The sequence below is a fragment of the Salvelinus sp. IW2-2015 genome, linkage group LG4q.1:29 (genome assembly GCF_002910315.2).
Source record: "Salvelinus sp. IW2-2015 linkage group LG4q.1:29, ASM291031v2, whole genome shotgun sequence".
In the NCBI taxonomy this organism is placed as follows: Eukaryota; Metazoa; Chordata; class Actinopteri; order Salmoniformes; family Salmonidae; genus Salvelinus; species Salvelinus sp. IW2-2015.
This window is the reverse complement of record NC_036842.1, coordinates 30,562,342-30,583,757: the sequence shown is the minus strand read 5'-3', so window position 1 is coordinate 30,583,757 and position 21,416 is coordinate 30,562,342. Positions and strand designations below refer to the sequence as shown.

Sequence of the window (21,416 nt, the reverse complement as noted above, 5' to 3'; positions counted from 1 at the left end):
GTATTCCATCAGATGTAATCATGAGGTTTGCTCATTGAGAGGTCAGTAAACTTCAGCAGATCATGAACAGTACTGCAAACTGTAACATTATAATGAAACAGTAATTGCTTAGTGAACTATTTGCTCAATTTTACTCACCTCTTGGTCTGTGAATATATCTATGAAGTTGAAGAAAGAGAAGGAGCCAGACTGCAAAATCAGTGCTCCTGTGTTTTCAAAGCTTTGTCCTGAAAGCACCAGCAGCTTGTTTCTGGCTGTGTCTGAGATCATCTGACAAACCTATGCAGAAAAAAGGGCAAAAATGTCAGAATGAAAGCCACATCTGTATCATTGGAGTTTCAGTGCAATTGTGGAATGAATTTATTTTGGAATCACAGTCCGTATTGCTCAGTTGGTAGAGCATGGTGCTATCAACGCCAGGGTTGTGGGTTCGATTCCCACGGGGTACCAGTATGAAAAATGTATGCACTCTACTGTAAGTCACTCTGGATAAGAGTGTCTGCTAAATGACAAAAAATAATAACTAATATAAAACATTTAATTAAAAGTTTATGCTCAGAGACAATCTTTAGTGAGCTTGGAAAATGCTGTTAGCTGTAAAAATAGGAAAGTCTGATGCAACGGTAAATGTTGTACTTTATGTCTGTAATCCTTGTAGTCCATTTCAAAGTGAATTTGTCATGTCAATGTCCACTTAGCCTTTTACTGCCAACAATCTTGATTAGAAACATCACCCATTTCACTTCAATCAAATCCATTAGATAATTAGTGTAGTCGCTCTCGCTCGCTCTCTTTCGCTCTCTCTCTCTAGTGCCCAGCCTTTTATCCTCTTCACAGGCATGGACTGTTCCGGAATGCTAGACAGGGTCAAACCTGCAGTACTGTGAGATATTATTAATGCACAGATTGCAGACACCGCCAGGCAGGAAGGGAAGCTGGAAGAGTGAAAGAAAGGATTGACAGATCTAACCGTGTGTGACAGCCTTCCGTTTCTCTTTTCAATTTTCAACCTTCTAGTAATTTTGGTGAATTCACTTAGTAAAATGCTGCACTGCAAAGTAAATATATATAGGGACAAAACAGTAACCTAGAATCCAAATAGAATAGAATTATGTTTCGCTCATGTTTCACTATTCGGTCAGTATTTAGATTAGATTCCAGGCCAGAATCTGGAACCTATCTGTTGGTTGAGTAAACCAAGGCAGTATTCTTCGTTCCCAGAGCTTCTTATTGTGATGGTTCTATTCTAGTTCACATAGCAGAGTAGCAGAAAACAAAGGACTGGGGAGGATAATTGGCCAATTAAGCGTGCCAAGCAGTCATCCATTTCAAGTTGCAGTTGCTTTGAAATGTGTTTATGTCTATGAAGATGTCTTCTATGTATGGGAGTCAAGAGTATGTTTGTGCACGCATTCTTGCGGTGTGAGAGAAGGAGGTAAGTTGAGAGGAACAAACAGATCAGGAGTAGAAATGTCTCCATAAAGGAGTATAGAAAATATCAATGAGACCATACAGTACCATTCCATCTATCCAGGGTTGTGTTCAGTAAAGGGAAAATGTTTTGAAGAGCTTTGAAATGTTTTGAAACAGTGAGGTGCTAACCTGAGCTCGTTCAATAAGAACATATTTTATTTGGTTCTTTTGCAAAGCCTTTTGCTACAATGTGCCCTACTGAATGTAACCCAGGTGTGTTTGAATGGACTGTACTTACCTCAGTGCTGACAGCTTCATCTGAGGGGTTGATAAGCACTACTGTCTCGAGAACGCTGCTTTTGTGGTGAAGAATTCTCTGCCCTGAAAACAACACAGGGATACGGAACAACTAAATCAATGTGTGTTGTGGGGAAAAAACTATCAACACAATGTCTAGATCAATCTAAAATTATATGCTTGAATTATTTCTGATTTTTCTGATAGTGGGTGCTTGTAAAAGCATGTTTTAAAGGGATAGTTCAGGATTTTGGCTGAGGCCCTTTATCTACTTCCCCAGAGTCAGATGAAGTAGTGGATACCAACATATATACACTACATGTCAAAGGTTTTAGGACACCTACTCATTCAAGAGTTTCTTTATTTTTACTATTTTCTACATTGTAGAATAATAGTGAAGACGTCAAACCTATGAAATAACACATATGGAATCATGTAGTAACCAATAATAGAGATTCTTCAAAGTAGCCACTTTTTGCCTTGTGCTCAGCATATGTGGGAATTCCTTCAAGACTGTTGGAAAAACATTCCAGGTGAAGCTGGTTGAGAGAATGCCAATAGTGTGCAAATCTGACATCAAGGCAAAGGGTGGCTATTTGAAGAATCTCAAATATAAAATATATTTCGATTTGTTTAACACTTTATTGGTTACTACATGATTCCATGTGTGTTATTTCATAGTTTTGATGTCTTCACTATTATTCCACAAAGTAGAAAATAGTAAAATAAAGAAAAACCCTTGAATGAGTAGGTGTTCTAAAACTTTTGACCGGTAGTGTATATTTTTTAAAAGTTGTATTGTCACATTCACTGTATTGGTGCAGTGAAATTTTAGGGTAGTAGTGCAGCCATAGTAGTACGGTGCCCATGGAGCAAATTAGGGTTAAGTGCCTTGCTCAAGGGCACATTGACAGATTTTTCAACTTGTCAGCTCCGGTATGTATGTGCAGTTTGAAGGAAGTTGCTAACTAGTGTTAGCGAAATTGCTAACTGGTGTTAGCGCCACAACTGGAAGTCTATGGGAACAGCTAGCATGCTGTTCCTGTAGACTTCCAGTCATTGCACTAAGCTATTGGTTCGCAAAACTACCTCTAACTTACTTCATACTGGATGCAGATACATCAGGGTAGTAGTTGGGCAAAACTAAACATGGCGGTGTTCGCCTTAGCAATCTCACTAGGATAAAGACCTCCACCATTCCTGCCATTATTGAAAGAGATCGTGATACCTCACATCTCAAAATAGGGCTACTTAATGTTAGATCCCTCACTTCAAAGGCAGTTATAGTCAATGAACTAATCACTGATCATAATCTTGATGTGATTGGCCTGACTGAAACATGGCTTAAGCCTGATGAATTTACTGTGTTAAATGAGGCCTCACCTCCTGGTTACACTCGTGACCATATCCTCCGTGCATCCCGCAAAGGCGGAGGTGTTGCTAACATTTACGATAGCAAATTTCAATTTACAAAAGAAAATATGACGTTTTCGTCTTTTGAGATTCTAGTCATGAAATCTATGCAGCCTACCTAATCACTTTTTATAGCTACTGTTTACAGGCCTCCTGGGCCATATACAGCGTTCCTCACTGAGTTCCCTGAATTCCTATCGGACCTTGTAGTCATAGCAGATAATATTCAAATTTTTGGTGATTTTAATATTCACATGGAAAAGTCCACAGACCCACTCCAAAAGGCTTTCGGAGCCATCATCGACTCAGTGGGTTTTGTCCAACATGTCTCTGGACCTACTCACTGTCACAGTCATACTCTGTACCTGGTTTTGTCCCATGGAATAAATGTTGTGGATCTTAATGTTTTTCCTCATAATCCTGGACTATCAGACCACCATTTTGTTACGTTTGCAATCGCAACAAATAATCTGCTCAGACCCCAACCAAGGAGCATCAAAAGTCGTGCTATAAATTCTCAGACAACACAAAGATTCCTTGATGCCCTTCCAGACTCCCTCTGCCAACCCAAGGACGTCAGAGGACAAAAATCAGTTAACCACCTAACTGAGGAACTCAATTTAACCTTGTGCAATACCCTAGATGCAGTTGCACCCCTAAAAACTAAAAACATTTATCATAAGAAACTAGCTCCCTGGTATACAGAAAATACCCGAGCTCTGAAGCAAGCTTCCAGAAAATTGGAACGGAAACTGCGCCACACCAAACTGGAAGTCTTCCAACTAGCTTGGAAAGACAGTACCGTACAGTATCGAAGAGCCCTCACTGCTGCTCGATCATCCTATTTTTCCAACTTAATTCAGGAAAATAAGAACAATCCTACATTTATTTTTGATACTGTCGCAAAGCTAAATAAAAAACAGCATTCCCCAAGTGAGGATGGCTTTCACTTCAGCAGTAATAAATTCATGAACTTCTTTGAGGAAAAGATCATGATCATTAGAAAGCGAATTACGGACTCCTCTTTAAATCTGCGTATTCCTCCAAAGCTCAGTTGTCCTGAGTCTGCACAACTCTGCCAGGACCTAGGATCAAGAGAGACACTTAAGTGTTTCAGTACTATATCTCTTGACACAATGATGAAAATAATCATGGCCTCTAAACCTTCAAGCTGCATACTGGACCCTATTCCAACTAAACTACTGAAAGAGCTGCTTCCTGTGCTTGGCCCTCCTATGTTGAACATAATAAATGGTTCTCTATCCACCGGATGTGTACAAAACTCACTAAAAGTGTCAGAAATAAAGCCTCTCTTGAAAAAGCCAAACCTTGACCCAGAAAATATAAAAAACTATCGGCCTATATCGAATCTTCCATTCCTCTCAAAAATGTTAGAAAAAGCTGGTGCGCAGCAACTCACTGCCTTCCTGAAGACAAACAATGTATACGAAATGCTTCAGTCTGGTTTTAGACCCCATCATAGCACTGAGACTGCACTTGTGAAGGTGGTAAATGACCTTTTAATGGCGTCAGACCGAGGCTCTGCATCTGTCCTCGTGCTCCTAGACCTTAGTGCTGCCTTTGATACCATCGATCACCACATTCTTTTGGAGAGATTGGAAGCCCAAATTGGTCTACACGGACAAGTTCTGGCCTGGTTTAGATCTTATTTGTCGGAAAGATATCAGTTTGTCTCTGTGAATGGTTTGTCCTCTGACAAATCAACTGTAAATTTCGGTGTTCCTCAAGGTTCCGTTTTAGGACCACTATTGTTTTCACTATATATTTTACCTCTTGGGGATGTCATTTGAAAACATAATGTTAACTTTCACTGCTATGCGGATTACACATAGCTGTACATTTCAATGAAACATGGTGAAGCCCCAAAATTGCCCTCGCTAGAAGCCTGTGTTTCAGACATAAGGAAGTGGATGGCTGCAAACTTTCTACTTTTAAACTCGGACAAAACAGAGATGCTTGTTCTAGGTCCCAAGAAACAAAGAGATCTTCTGTTGAATCTGACAATTAATCTTGATGGTTGTAAATTCATCTCAAATAAAACTGTGAAGGACCTCGGCGTTACTCTGGACCCTGATCTCTCTTTTTACGAACATATTAAGACTGTTTCAAGGACAGCTTTTTCCCATCTACGTAACATTGCAAAAATCAGAAACTTTCTGTACAAAAATTATGCAGAAATATTAATCCATGTTTTTGTTACTTCTAGGTTAGACTACTTTCCGGCTACCCGGATAAAGCACTAAATAAACTTCAGTTAGTGCTAAATACAGCTGCTAGAATCCTGACTAGAACCAAAAAAGTTGATCATATTACTCCAGTGCTAGCCTCCCTACACTGGCTTCCTGTTAAGGCAAGGGCTGATTTCAAGGTTTTACTGCTAACCTACAWAGCATTACATGGGCTTGCTCCTACCTATCTTTCCGATTTGGTCCTCCCGTACATACCTACACGTACGCTACGGTCACAAGACGCAGGCCTCCTAATTGTCCCTAGAATTTCTAAGCAAACAGCTGGAGGCAGGGCTTTCTCCTATAGGAGTCCATTTTTATGGAATGGTCTGCCTACCATGTGAGAGACGCAGACTCGGTCTCAACCTTTAAGTCTTTACTGAGAGCTCATCTCTTCAGTGGGTCCTATGATTGAGTGTAGTCGTCCCAGGAGTGTGAAGGTGAACGGAAAGGCTCTGGAGCAACGAACCGCCCTTGCTGTCTCTGCCTGGCCGGTTCCCCTCTCTCCACTGGGATTCTCTGCCTCTAACCCTATTACAGGGCTGAGTCACTGGCTTACTGGTGCTCTTTCATGCCGTCCCTAGGAGGGGTGCGTCACTTGAGTGGGTTGAGTCACTGACGTGATCTTCCTGTCTGGGTTGGCGCCCCCCCTTGGGTTGTGCCGTGCGGAGATCTTTGTGGCTATACTCGGCCTTGTCTCAGGATGGTAAGTTGGTGGTTGAAGATATCCCTCTAGTGGTGTGGGGGCTGTGCTTTGGCAAAGTGGGTGGGGTTATATCCTTCCTGTTTGGCCCTGTCCGGGGGTATCATCGGATGGGGCCACAGTATTCCTGACCCTCCTGTCTCAGCCTCCAGTATTATGCTGCAGTAGTTTATGTGTCGGGGGCTGGGTCAGTTTGTTATATCTGGAGTACTCTCCCTGTCTTATCGGTGTCTGTGTGAATTAAAGTATGCTCTCTTCTAATTCTCTCTTCTCTCTTTCTTTCTCTCTCTCGGAGGACCTGAGCCCTAGGGCCATGCCTCAGGACGACCTGGCATGATGACTCCTTGCTGTCCAGTCCACCTGGCCATGCTGCTGCTCAGTTTCAACTGTTCTGCTGCTGCGGCTATGGAACCCTGACCTGCTCACCGGACGTGCTACCTGTCCCAGACTGCTGTTTTCAACTCTTAGAGACAGCAGGAGCGGTAGAGATACTCTTAATGATCGGCTATGAAAAGCCAACTGACATTTACTCCTGAGGTGTGACTTGCTGCACCCTCGACAAACTATCGTGATTATTAATTATTTGACCATGCTGGTCATTTAATGAACATTTGAACATCTTGGCCATGTTCTGTTATAATCTCCACCCGGCACAGCCAGAAGAGGACTGGCCACCCCCCATAGCCTGGTTCCTCTCTAGGTTTCTTCCTAGGTTTTGGCCTTTCTAGGGAGTTTTTCCTAGCCACCGTGCTTCTACACCTGCATTGCTTGCTGTTTGGGGTTTTAGGCTGGGTTTCTGTACAGCACTTTGAGATATCAGCTGATGTAAGAAGGGCTATATAAATACATTTTATTTGATCAAAATGGTATCCACAAGTTTATCTGACTCTGGGGAAGTAGATAAAGGGCCTCACTACCAAAATCCCAAACTTTATATGGCCCTATTAAGCAGAGGCTACGGTTGCAGCAGATAAGTATTACTCACTTGCCAAGGATGCACACAGACAATTACCCTCTTACCCTGTCACCAACCACCCACCCCAGCCACTCCCAAGTCAACCAGGGAATCAGTGAGAAAGAACCGTCTCTTTGTACTCTCTTAGTTTCAGTTTTATCTAACAACTCCAGTCTCTCTCGCTCTCCCAAACATGCAGGCCATGGAAGAACTGGGACATTTTCAGCTTCCAGGAATTGTGTACAGATGCCTGGCAACAGCTCTGGTGGACACGCTCCCTCAAATCTTGAGACATCTGTGGCATTTTGTTGTGTGACAAAACTGCACATTTTAAAGTGGCCTTTTATTGTCCCCAGCACAAGGTGCATCTGTTTAATGATCATGCTGTTCCTCACTAACAGGGATGTAAACAAATGTGTGCACAAAATGTAAGCGAAGTAAGCTTTTTGTGCGTATGGACAATTTCTGGGATCTTTTATTTCAGCTCATGAAACATGGGACCAACACTTTACATGTTGCAGTTATATTTTTGTTCAGTGTACGTTGAATAGACGTTGAACTGGCGTATGTGCCCAGTGGGAATCTTTCAGCAGCTGGCTTTATCTTAATCCTTTCCTTCACCATGATTATATCTTAAGAACCAACTGGGTAACCCTTCAACATGTAAATGCAGTAATTCAGTGTTCTTAAGCCAGATCTGATAATAGTCCACAATTTCGTGATAAAACAGGACCTGTACTTCCTGATAACTACCCAATCAAGAAGTGAATATAACAAGAGCAGCATGGGAATATAACATCAATACAAAACTGTCACGTTGTCTATATTTCATTTGATTGTATGTTTCTGCCCTTTGTCTGTGCTCCTCTGGTCCAGGTGGCACCAACACACTGAGAGTGCAACCACAGACTCATCATTCACCTACAGTAGTTGAGATTCCTTCCTTTAATCACCTGAGTGGCATCCCAATCCATCTTTCTCTCAGTTTCCTTATCCTCTCTCCTTTCACTCATTGTGGCAATACTGCTACATGAGTTAACTGAAGAGCCTGGTCTTTGTTCCTCATAATTTACAAAAACTGTGCTTGATTCTATCACATATCGTAACATGATAACACTCGTAAAAGCTTAAGTTCTATCGCTATGGCAAAACCAGCCCATGGTTTGTAACGCTAACAACCAGATTCCAACAGAACATAAATAATAGAAATACAGTGCTTGCTCAGTTGGAGGTTGAGTTCTGGGTCGGGGAATCTGCTGCTCTGTTGGTATATTGAAAGAATACAAGAGTCATGTGATTATCTCAGAGAGAGAGTGTCTGGTCTCTAGGGGTTCCGTACTGCAGTAGGTTCTGGCTGCAGTAGGTTCTGGCTGCAGGGCCGATTCATCCGTACATATTTCATATTCTATGTAGATCCTCCTCCTCATCACAGAGCTGTACCCATTAACCCTCCTGCTATTGCTTCTCCCTGAGGAGTGTCCCCCACTGTGGAGGAGGTGCTCTATTCACTGCCGCTAACGCTAGACTGGCTCCAACATCATGATTGGCCTAACATATCAGAGGAATAGATTCAGCTAGATGGTAATGTTTCTCTTTTTAGTTGGATATCCTGTCATTTATCATTTCTTTTTTGTTTAACAAACCTTCAACTGCCAAGGATTAGGCACTATAATTTAGAAAGGAGGAATATGTTGCGCAGACGCATCTCCTAGGGCTCTATTCAATCTGGATCGCTGAGGCGTTACAGATTTCCCAATAGAAAGATCATTTCTATTTCCATGCCGCGTTTACCGCGAATGCAGTCTCCGCTAAAGCGGTAACATTGCCTTTAAATTTAAATCGCGCTGTAAAGCTGAACTTCGGCGATGCGGACTGAATAGAGCCCGTAGTCTAATACTTTCAGTTTAATTTATGGTGGAAATGTTATGTCATGTATGGGTGGTTCTTGTATTGGATAGCTCCCTGTAGGGTCTACAGCTTTAGATACTGACACTCAGACTGCTGTTGTAAATCCACAGTGCTTATCATTATTATTCCAGGGAGAGATTTGTGATTTTAATATTGTGGAACAAGTTCAGTTCAAGTTCAAAATAACTGGTGTGTCTTTAACGCTGCACTGTACCTCTTAGTGCAGTTCAAAGCTGGAGCTAATACTGTATTCACTTGCTGTGTATTCATTTGTTTTCTAAGGCTGGCGTAACAGCATCAGATATATTACTTTAAACCCCCAGGGAGAATGTTTCAAACCCAGCAGAACCGGCACCCTATAACTAGAGCCTCAGGATTTCTGTATGAGAATACTAAGTGACTGAGGGAAACAACCTTTATCTTGTCTGTAATTATCTCCATACACAAACAAACAGGCTATTTCTCTACCTGCCCCTGTTGTATTAGCAGGCTGAAGCTAATGGAATGGAAAAGTTGGTGTTTTGTCCCCTTTTTCTGGTTCTCTATGTAGATCAAGTGTTTTGGTTATTGCCATACTTTACTTTTCTACAGAGAACATGGGGAAGTACCCCAAAACAACATCCTTAAACTAAGCTACAAGGAGTATTAGGCCACAGTCCTAGCAAGTATTTTTCTACAAACACAACTAACATGGCCATTTCCCTCTTGGAAAATAATGTCAAAAGAAAGAGAAAACGAAAAAGGAAGGGCCACTGAAGCTAGATTGACCCCTAACCTTTACAGTGGCTCTGTCAATAAAAGGCCCCTCTCTGCTCCCCTCCTCCACCCCCTCCATCCCTCCAAACCCTCCACTGCCCTCTCAGTGGGAGGGGAGGTAATGTAACACGCATCACTGCACATTATCCATATGACTGAGCAGAAAAATTGTCCAGCTAGCTACGTACCTAGCCAGTTGTCCAATCACTAAGCCACTAGGCAAGGGAGTTCTTTTAAAATAACAGATGAAATTAGAGAAAATATTCTCCATTGTGTAAGAACAATCTTGGAACGCAAGTACGATCAATCTGCTCTTCAGCTGGGGTCCTATTTCTCTTTAGATCTTTACTGTCTGTCTTCGTATCCATCCATCCCCTGTCGATCTGTCACCTCATCTTTCTTTCAACTAAATCCAGAGGTCCCTTGACATTTCACAGACCCTAGGCAGCATTTCCAATGTCTCTCGACCTCATCCCACTCTCTCCTCTCTAAACCAGACACTGTTTAGGCTATTTTACTGAAAAGGCACACAGAAGAAAAAATGACTACAGTACTGATTTAGCAAATGTAACAGTGCCTGGTACGGCTGTTGGTCCACAATAACGACACTGTCCAACTTGTACTGAACTCAAAATAGGAGTGCAAAGTGATGCCACAAAACAACCAGTCTATTCAATCTCTTCTCATATTTGAGAGGAGGACACAATTGCAGATTATTAATAGCGATGGCAACTGCAACAACTCAGTTTACAGCTAGGATGGCTGAAGATAGTTGGTGATCTAATCTATTGCATGCATTAATAATAACAATAGATGTCTTTTATATAGCGCTTCTCATTACAAGTAGAATCTCAAAGTCACTTTAAAAACAAAATAATCAAAAATCTATTCAACAAAACAAATGTAGGGATCTGGCCATTCTTGGGTGATGGTCTTCCACAGATGTAGATGATAGACAGTTCAGAGATATAGTATCTTGAGAGGAGGGAGCACAGATGGTACAGCCAGACAGGGAGGTAGAGACATCTGACAGACAGGGAGGTAGAGACATCTGACAGACAGGCAGGTAGAGACATCTGACAGACAGGCAGGTAGAGACATCTGACAGACAGGGAGGTAGAGACATCTGACAGACAGGGAGGTAGAGACATCTGACAGACAGGGAGGTAGAGACATCTGACAGACAGGGAGGGAGAGACATCTGACAGACAGAGAGGTAGAGACATCTGACAGACAGGGTAGAGACATCTGACAGACAGGGAGGTAAGACAATCTGACAGACAGGGAGGTAGAGACATCTGACAGAACAGGGAGGTAGAGACATCGACAGACACAGGAGGTAGAGACATCGACAGACAGGGAGTAGAGACATCTGACAGACAGGGAGGTAAGAGCATCTGACAGACAGGGAGGTAGAGGACAATCTAGACAGACGGGGAGGTAGAGACATCTGACAGACAGGGAGGTAGAGACATCTGACAGACAGGGAGGTAGAGACATCTGACAGACAGAGAGGTAGAGACATCTGACAGAACAGGGAGGTAGAGACATCTGAAACAGAAGAGAGGTAGAGACATCTGACAGACAGAGAGGTAGAGACATCTGACAGACAGAGAGGTAGAGACATCTGACAGACAGGGAGGTAGAACATCTGACAGACGAGAGAGTACGAGGACATCATGACAGACAGAGGAGGTAGAGACATCTGACAGACAGGGGAGGTAGACAGTACATCTGACAGACAGAGAGGTAGAGACAGTCTGACAGACAGAGAGGTAGAGACATCTGACAGACAGGGAGGTAGAGACATCTGACAGACAGAGAGGTAGAGACATCTGACAGACAGGCCACAGAGCTCTTCATCCGGCACCTCATGGTCTTCTATAGTTACAGCTCCTCCTCCGTAGATAGGTTGGATCGTCAACAACTGAAATGAAGCTCCCACCTGGGTGATGCTTCGGCGAGTGTAAAAGCGCCAGTAAGACCACCACACCTCATTAGTTATAAAGCTACATGTCAAGCGACTTGAAGTGTGATAAATAAATTAGTAATAAAACAAATAATGTTGATTATTGCATTATCTAGATATATAGATCATCTTTAAAGTTCTCCACAAATGGGCCTCATGTTCTCATATACAGTACAGTACATCCATGACAATCTGATCTGAAGGCAATTAAAGCATGACAAACTGATCTGACTTTTTCATTGATATTGATTGGAATCTGCCATGTTGTCTTTCTCTATCACATCCCAGAAGGGAAGGAGGGTTGATAGATTGGGTGTTGAGCGAGAGATGATATCTTAATTCTCCAGTTGTTCTTTAGTCAGCTCTGCTGTCTGCAGCAAAGACCGAGTACAGGAATGGATACTTACAGTATCATATATCCATCTGCTGTTTGCATAGCTAACTCCCTGTGTGGCAGTGGGGCTCTCCTCCCTCCATCCCTCTGCTTTCCCTCCCTCCATCCTTCTCCTTTCTCTCCATCCTCCTTTCTCTAATTCCCTGTCCCTCCTTCCTCTAACGGGTCTGTGCTAGCTGATGCAATTTGATGGACAGCAGATCATCTATCAAGCAGACTGGTAATTGCATTCTCCCTCTCTCCCTCCTCTGCTGAGGACCGATCATGCTTCATGCGAGAAAAACAACGAGTGACATTCATGTTCTCCAGATGTCTGTTTATGCAATGATGAAATTGTTTTCATTAACTGTGTGTAATAGCACTATTAGTATGTAGGCGTTTTATGCTTTTAAAGCTCAACATTAGCACAGGTGCATTTGCTTAAATTGTGTGTTAATTTGATCTATTGGGGAAGCAGGGTTAAAACCAGACCAACGAAGGCAGTTTAAAAGCATACCAGCATACCACATTTTATACATGAAAAACACTATCATTTATACAGTATGCAAAATGCTAATAGACATTCCTCGTCATTTTTCTGTTGGGAGCTTATTATCTCGATTATCTTTAATTACACTCCAGGTTATGGGGAATGCCAGGTGAGTATAGCATACACGTATCATAAATCCTTATCACTATATTATTAGACTACCAAAACTTATACTGAAACACTGTGAAAATATTTTACTGTCTACTCCAGTGAGAGAGAAAGACAGTGGTGGAGAAGGTTAGAGGGTGCCAAGTCAGACGTAGGAGAAGAGCAGATCAATGAGGGAGACACAAACATGTAAAAAGGCGATGGCAGGGAGAGACAGACAGAGACGGGAATACACAAGAACGGAAGGAGAGGAAGTAGAGAAGGAGAATCATAGAGAGAGAAAGAGAGAGAGAGAATGGACCCATCCTCTGTCTAGGATTGACAGCCTTGCAGGCATCAGACAGACAGAATTATCTCTACCAGTGGCAGTCGGTGCCGTTTAAGATTAGGGAGGAGGATTTTTATTTTTTTATGAACATGGCCTTATTTCTATTACAACATATTGGATGACTGTCATTCGTATTCCATTCACCCAGCTCAATGTAACATCGATAGGTAAAGACTACTACATGATACAACATTTTTCCCTATACTCATCATGAGGTTGCTACGACCTAGACTATGAATTACAGTTTATAACATAGATCGAGAGACAAATTGGAGTAATCAAGGTGACAGACAGTGACACATTCATTACCGCCTTGTAGGGCTGTCCGACTAAAAAAAATCTTGGTTGACCGAGAGTCGTCTGTTCTTTCGACCAATCGAATGGTCAAAATTTTAAAACGTGTATTTTTCCATATATAGACACAACCTATGTGTTTTAATAAAATCAACGATATGCACAGAGCTTGTCTGATGATTTAAACACACTGTTTGATGAAATAATTAAGACACACAAATGACTAGAAAGAGTCGGACCGCAATTGATTTGATTGTGCTGGACCGAGCTCAGACTTGCTGCGCTGTGTAAGAAAATGACAGTGAGTGACTGTGTGACGAGCACCCGTTGTCTCTCTCTCGTCCCTGCTGCAGCGACCACCACAGAACATCAACAGTGTTTATCACGCTGAAGCTGCAACATAATACCAGCCATTTCTGACTGAAAAGGGCCGTTTTCTCGTCTCCTAACTTCGCTGCTGCCTCCACCGCATTGTTCTCAACACCAATATGCTGGTTAACTTTGCTATTATGCACATAGCAACATGGTCTAACAAAAGGCTCCAATTCAACAGCGCTCTGATGTGTTTCAGACGCACAGACGTCGACCGCGATCCAACGCAGGAGAAAGTGCATTTGTTATCAAATAATATTTATTTGTTTTGCACCATTGTTCTTACAACATATAACCAATTACAATTTCAGTAGCACGTCATAGAGTGATGGACTGTGCCATCCCCACGGCCTCCACAATGTATTAGTCTACTCAGACAGGCGCCAATCAGACAGGTGTCTTGTACACCATCATTTTTTTTATACTGCTCAAGTAAAGAAATCTCAGTCGACAAAATGGTGTCAGCCCTACCTCCTTGCACACTCTTGCGTGCATCTAGCTGATTTAGGGTGTAAGCATTAGTCTAAACAGTTGCAAACAAGCGTTTCTATTGGACAAATTCAGGTAGGTTTATCCCTGTTTCATTCCGTTTGCTTCCGTTTAAGAAACGTTTCTCAACAGAATTGGCCAAATGAATACACCCCTGATACCCGCACACACAGTTCACTTTCATAGCAACCACATACAAACAGCGTCATCAGTTTGCACGTTGTATAATTACTTCTCAGATCTACGCGCTCTCCTCTAACCTTTTCCATTTGCTTGTGGACTTCAGTGAACAACACATCAGCTGTCTGTGACTTTCATACCATAACCGCTGCACAAAAGTTTTAAGAATGACACAAATATACATTTTCACAAAGTCTGCTGCCTCAGTTTGTATGATGGCAATTTGCATATACTCTAGAATGTTATGAAGAGTGATCGGATGAATTGCAATTAATTGCAAAGTTTCACTTTGCTATGCAAATGAAAACATTTCCACTGCATTTCAGCCCTGCCAAAAAAGGACCAGCTGACATCATGTCAGTGATTCTCTCATTAACACAGGTGTGAGTGTTGACAAGGACAAGGCTGGAGATCACTCTGTCATGCTGATTGAGTTTGAATAACAGACTGGAAGCTTCAAAAGGAGGGTGGTGCTTGGAATCATTGTTCTTCCTCTGTCATCCATGGTTACCTGCAAGGAAACACGTGCCGTCATCATTGCTTTGCACAAAAAGGGCTTCAAGGGCAAGGATATTGCTGCCAGTAAGATTGCACCTAAATCAACAATTTATCGGATCATCAAGAACTTCATGGAGAGCGGTTCAATTGTTGTGAAGAAGGCTTCAGGGCGCCCAAGAAAGTCCAACAAGCGCCAGGACCGTCTCCTAAAGTTGATTCAGCTGCGGGATCGGGTCACCACCAGTACAGAGCTTGCTCAGGAATGGCAGCAGGCAGGTGTGAGTGCATCTGCACGCACATTGAGGCAAAGACTTTTGGAGGATGGCCTGGTGTCAAGAAGGGCAGCAATGAAGCCACTTCTCTCCAGGAAAAACATCAGGGACAGACTGATATTCTGCAAAAGGTACAGGGATTGGACTGCTGAGGACTGGGGTAATGTCATTTTCTCTGATGAATCACCTTTCCGATTGTTTGGGGCATCCGGAAAAAAGCTTGTCCGGAGAAGACAAGGTGAGCGCTACCATCAGTCCTGTGTCATGCCAACAGTAAAGCATCCTGAGACCATTCATGTGTGGGGTTGCTTCTCAGCCAAGGGAGTGGCCTCACTCACAATTTTGCCTAAGAACACAGCCATGAATAAAGAATGGTATCAACACATCCTCCGAGAGCAACTTCTCCCAACCATCCAGGAACAGTTTGGTGACGAACAATGCCTTTCCCAGCATGATGGAGCACCTTGCCGTAAGGCAAAAGTGGTTCGGGGAACAAAACATCAATATTTTGGATCCATGGCCAGGAAACTCCCCAGACCCTAATCCCATTGAGAACTTGTGGTCAATCCTCAAGAGGCGGGTGGACAAACAAAAACCCACAAATTCTGACAAACTCCAAGCATTGATTATGCAAGAATGGGCTGCCATCAGTCAGGATGTGGCCCAGAAGTTAATTGACAGCATGCCAGGGCGGATTGCAGAGGTTTTGAAAAAGAAGGGTCAACACTGCAAATATTGACTCTTTGCATCAACTTCATGTAATTGTCAATAAAAGCCTTTGACACTTCTGAAATGCTTGTAATTATACTTCAGTATTCTATAGTAACATCTGACAAAAATTTCTAAAGACACTGAAGCAGCAAACTTTGTGGAAATTAATATTTGTGTTATTCACAAAACTTTTGGCCACGACTGTACATCGTTGTCAATGCCACCATATTAGCCAACGTCATCGTCAATATAGCTACTAGAACTAATGTGTTATCACGAAGTACAGTGTACAGCAAGCAGTTTAGCAGTTACACCGACAGGTCCGGTGGCAATAAAATAAAAAAACGAAAGCTTACCTTGACTTGGAAGAGTCCCAGTGTTGGATAGCCAGCCTGCTCTGTTTGAGCCCGGTGTTTGAGTAGGCTAAATTAGCTAGCTAAGTAAGTGAAAGTGAAAAGAATACAATGAAATATAGCTTTCTCTCTCTCTGCTGTTTCCCCTTAATTTTTGAATAAATTAATTTATTCAAAACTGTTCAACTATTGTGTTTCTCTCTGTCAACTACTCACCACATTTTATGTACTGCAGTGCTAGCTAGCTGTAGCTTATGCTTTCAGTACTAGATTCATTCTCTGATCCTTTTATTGGGTGGACAACATGTCAGTTCATGCTGCAAGAGCTCTGATAGGTTGGAGGACGTCCTCCAGAAGTTGTCATAAGTTTACTGAAGGGGCTAAGAACCTTGAGCCTCCTAGGTTTTGTATTGAAGTCAATGTACCCAGAGGAGGACAGAAAATAGCTGTCCTCCAGCTACATCATGGTGCTACCCTACAGAGTGCTGTTGAGGCTACTGTAGAATCTCATTGCAAAACATTGTGTTTTAATCAGTTATTTGGTGACGTGAATATATTTAGTGTAGTTTTATGTAAAAAATAATATTTTTTGAAATGTTTCACTTTTTTTATTTCAGAAATTCACTGAGTAGGATGATCCTCCCCTTCCGCCCCCGAGAGGCCTCCACTGACCTCTACCCACCCTGCCACTGAAAGAAATGACAGACAATCACAGACAATCACAGACAATGGAGTGATTAAGACTTAATTGAGTTGTTGCCTGCAGCTCATATTCTCTATCAAGGACATAATGACATGCAGATTAGCCTAAAGATGAGTGTTATTCATCTAATGATAAAAGGCCTAATTTGACTAAAAGCTATAAACAAAAAAACTAAGTGGCTCCAAATAATGTCCTCTCACATTCAACTGCATTTCTTTTCAGCAAACTTAACATGAGTAAATATTTCGATGAACATAACATGATTCAACAACTGAGACATAAACTGAACAAGTTCCACAGACATGTGACTAACAGAAATTGAATAATGTGTCCCTGAACAAAGGGGGGGTCAAAATCAAAAGTAACAGTCAGTATCTGGTGTGGCCACCAGCTGCATTAAGTACTGCAGTGCATCTCCTCCTCATGGACTGCACCAGATTTGCCAGTTCTTGCTGTGAGATGTTACCCCACTCTTCCTCAAAGGCACCTGCAAGTTCCCGGACATTTCTAGGGGGAATGGCCCTAGCCCTCACCCTCCAATCCAACAGGTCCCAGACGTGCTCAATGGGATTGAGATCCGGGCTCTTCGCTGGCCATGGCAGAATACTGAGATTCCTGTCTTGCAGGAAATCACGCACAGAATGAGCAGTATGGCTGGTGGCATTGTCATGCTGGAGGGTCATGTCAGGATGAGCCTGCAGGAAGGGTACCACATGAGGGAGGAGGATGTTTTCACTTTAACGCACAGCGTTGAGATTGCCTGCAATGACAACAAGCTAAGTCCGATGATGCTGTGACACACCGCCCAAGACTATGACGGACCTTTCACCTCCAAATCGATCCCGCTCCAGAGTACAGGCCTCGGTGTAACGCTCATTCATTCGACAATAAACGTTAATCCGACCATCACCCCTGGTTATACAAATCCACGACTCGTCAGCGAAATGCACTTTTTGCAAGTCCTGTTCGGTCCAGCGATGGTGGGTTTGTGCCCATAGGCGACGTTGTTGCCGGTGATGTCTGATGAGGACCTGCCTTACAACAGGCGTACAAGCCCTCAGTCCAGCCTCTCTCAGCCTATTGCGGACAGTCTGAGCACTGATGGAGGGATTGTGCGTTCCTGGTGTAACTCGGGCAGTTGTTGTTGCCATACTGTACCTGTCCCGCAGATATGATGTTCGGATGTACCGATCCTGTGCAGGTGTTGTTACACGTGGTCTGCCACGGCGAAGACGATTGGTTGTCCGTCCTGTCTCCCTGTAGCGCTGTCTTAGGCGTCTCACAGTACGGACATTGTAATTTATTGCCCTGGCCACATCTGCAGTCCTCATGCCTCCTTGCAGCATGCCTAAGGCACGTTCACGCAGATGAGCAGGGACCCTGGGCATCTTTCTTTTGGGGTTTTTCAGAGTCAGTAGAAAGGCCTCTTTAGTGTCCTAAGTTTTCATAACTGTGACCTTAATTGACTACTGTCTGTAAGCTGTTAAATCAAATCAAACTTATTTTTTAAAGCCCTTCTTACATCAGCTGATATTTCAAAGTGCTGTACAGAAACCCAGCCTAAAAGCCCACACAGCAAGCAATGCAGGTGTAGAAGCACGGTGGCTAGGAAAAACTCCCTAGAAAGGCCAGAACCTAGGAAGAAACCTAGAGAGGAACCAGGCTGTGAGGGGTGGCCAGTCCTCTTCTGGCTGTGCCAGGTGGAGATTATAACAGAACATGGCCAAGATCATCAAATGTTCATAGATGACCAGCAGGGTCAAATAATAATAATCACAGTAGTGTCTTAGTGTCTTAACGACCGTTCCACAGGTGCATGTTCATTCATTGTTTAAGGTTAATTGAACAAGCATGGGAAACAGTGTTTAAACCCTAAAGTTAAAGTTATTTGGATTTTTACGTATTATCTTTGAAAGACAGGGTCCTGAAAAAGGGACGTTTCTTTTTTTGCTGAGTTTATTTGAGGAATTTCAACAACAAAAATAATGAAATGGGACAAAATCAAATTAACCCATATGAGCTCATTTTTTAAGTCCTTTGATAAGCATTAAATTCAGTCGATATTAAAGAGCAGATTAGATTACACTGGCTGACTGACTGAGCATCTCCTCAGGCAGACAGACAGAGAGAGAGAGAGATGCTTATGCATCGAAAGTGAAAGAGGAAACCATCCCTCCCTGACAGACATAGCCAGTATTGCTGCTTATGTATCGCTGACTCTTTAAGTCTCTGTTTTCACCATATTCCACTGAATTCATCCCTCTCTTCTACACTTCATCCATCCATCCCTCTCTTTCCTCCCTCCCTCTCTCCACCACTCCATCCCTCCCTCATACCCTCTATCTTCCCTCCTTCTTTTATTGTGAGACCCAGCCCACTGGGGAGTTAATCTCTCTATCCTTACCTTCCTACCTCCATCCGTTCATCCCTCCTATATATAACTCTCTCCCTCTCTCCTTTATTCTGAAGCCCAGACCCAGGCCACTGGGGGGTTCATTCAGCTAATTACCCAGGAGTCTCCTCTGCATCTGCATCTGAGCCGCGTTGCATGGCAACAACACACACAGAGAGGGAGAGGGAGAGAGGGAGAGGGAGAGAGAGAGAGAGAGAGGGAGAGGCTGTTTGGAGGAAAGAGAGAACCGGGAAGGATGGAGGAGAGAAAACAACAACGGGGGACAAGGAGGAGGGCAGAGTGTACCTCAGAAGAACAATAAAAGCCAAAAGCTTTTCATGCTCAGTGAAGTGAAAGTAAAATGGTTATAGACCCCTGCTTATCGACTGCTTAGCAGCACTGTAAAAAGACAGCCCACTGGTTTAGGGTTTACATCTGTATGTATCATATGTGAGGTTTATTTGTAATCTAGAGTTTCTTATTATGAAATGAAAAATATTCCATTGATGTGGAGAATATTCAATGCAATCCACTGCATCTACTTAGGACACTCCCACGTCACTGACATCACAACACCATTTGCTTGACATGGGTGATCAAATCAAATTAAATATGCAAACCTCTAGGTATGTAAATATACAAACTGCTGATTCACCAGCTGTCGGTTGACAATGACACAGCCCATGGTCAGAGAGGTGAGCTCGTACAGGCGCACACACACGCAGCCCATTGGCACTAATATCTTCAAATCAACAACTCTCTCTTACACTGAGATCAACAACTCTCTCTTACACTGAGATCAACACCTCTCTCCTACACTGAGATCAACACCTCTCTCCTACACTGAGATCAACACCTCTCTCCTACAGTGAGATCAACACCTCTCTCCTACAGTGAGATCAACACCTCTCTCCTACACTGAGATCAACACCTCTCTCCTACAGTGAGATCTCTCTTAGGAGAGAGGCGTACTGTGGGTTGTACTGTGCAATAGAGACAATATTCCTTACTAATAAAAGCAATGTTCACAGTGTAATTACAATGAAATAACATGTAGGTTATTAGTATGACATAAGGTTAAAAAAAATGGGACCTCTTGTCTGTTCCCAGTCAAGGGCACCCTGCCCACCAGATGTCCTGCTAGCTATAGACTCATTAGTCCATTAGTACTACTCCTTCACTGCCCACACTATAGGGACACGGCAAAGCTCACCACTGACACTGCAGATCCAGGGATACATAATACAATCTCAGACAGCTCAGAGATCACACACTGTACACTGCTGGGGGTTACTGAACCTAGTAACTAACCACAGTACAGAGAGAGAGAGAGTTAGAGGGAGTGAGAAAGAGAGCGAGACAGAGGGAGTGAGTGAGAGCGAAACAGAGAGGAGTGAGAGAGAAAATGGGACAAACACCAAATTGAGACTGCATGCAGAATTCTGCAAAAATATCCTCCATGTACAACGTAGAACACCAAATAATGCATGCAGAGCAGATTTAGGCCGATACCCGCTAATTATCAAAATCCAGAAAAGAGCCGTTAAATTCTACAAACACCTAAAAGGAAGCGATTCCCAAACCGTCCATAACAATGCATCACCTACAGAGAGATGAACCTGGAGAAGAGTCACCTAAGCAAGCTGGTCCTATGTTCACAAACACAAACACACCCCACAGAGCCCCAGGACAGCAACACAATTCGACCCAACCAAATCATGAGAAAATAAAAAGATAATTACTTGACACACTGGAAAGAATTAACAAAAAAACAGAGCAAACTAGAATGCTATTTGGCCCTAAACAGAGAGTACACAGTGCAGACTACCTGACCATGTGACTGACCCAAACTTAAGGAAAGCTAAGACTATGTACAGACTCAGTGAGCATAGCCTTGCTATTGAGAAAGGCCGCCGTAGGCAGACCTGGCTCTCAAGTAAAGACAGGCTATGTGCACACTGCCACAAAATGAGGTGGAAACTGAGCTGCACTTCCTAACTCCTGCCAAATGTATAACCATATTAGAGGCACATATTTCCCTCAGATTACACAGATCCACAAAGAATTCGAAAACAAACCCAATTTTGATAAACTCCCATATCTACTGGGTGAAATACCACAGTGTGCCAT

The 21,416-nt window shown here is 42.9% G+C and overlaps 1 protein-coding gene across 1 annotated transcript in view; it reads right to left on the bottom strand.

Moving 5' to 3' along the window:
• Nucleotides 1-21,416, bottom strand: part of LOC111961802 (microtubule-associated protein 1B) — a 35,125-nt gene that overhangs the window by 9,146 nt on the left and 4,563 nt on the right. Inside the window, exons 3-4 of the mRNA XM_023984340.3 lie at nt 1,712-1,794; nt 139-279 (exon numbers count right to left, since the gene is read on the bottom strand). Coding sequence (XP_023840108.1) covers nt 139-279; nt 1,712-1,794 — 224 coding nt within the window. The remainder of the gene's footprint in view (nt 1-138; nt 280-1,711; nt 1,795-21,416) is intronic.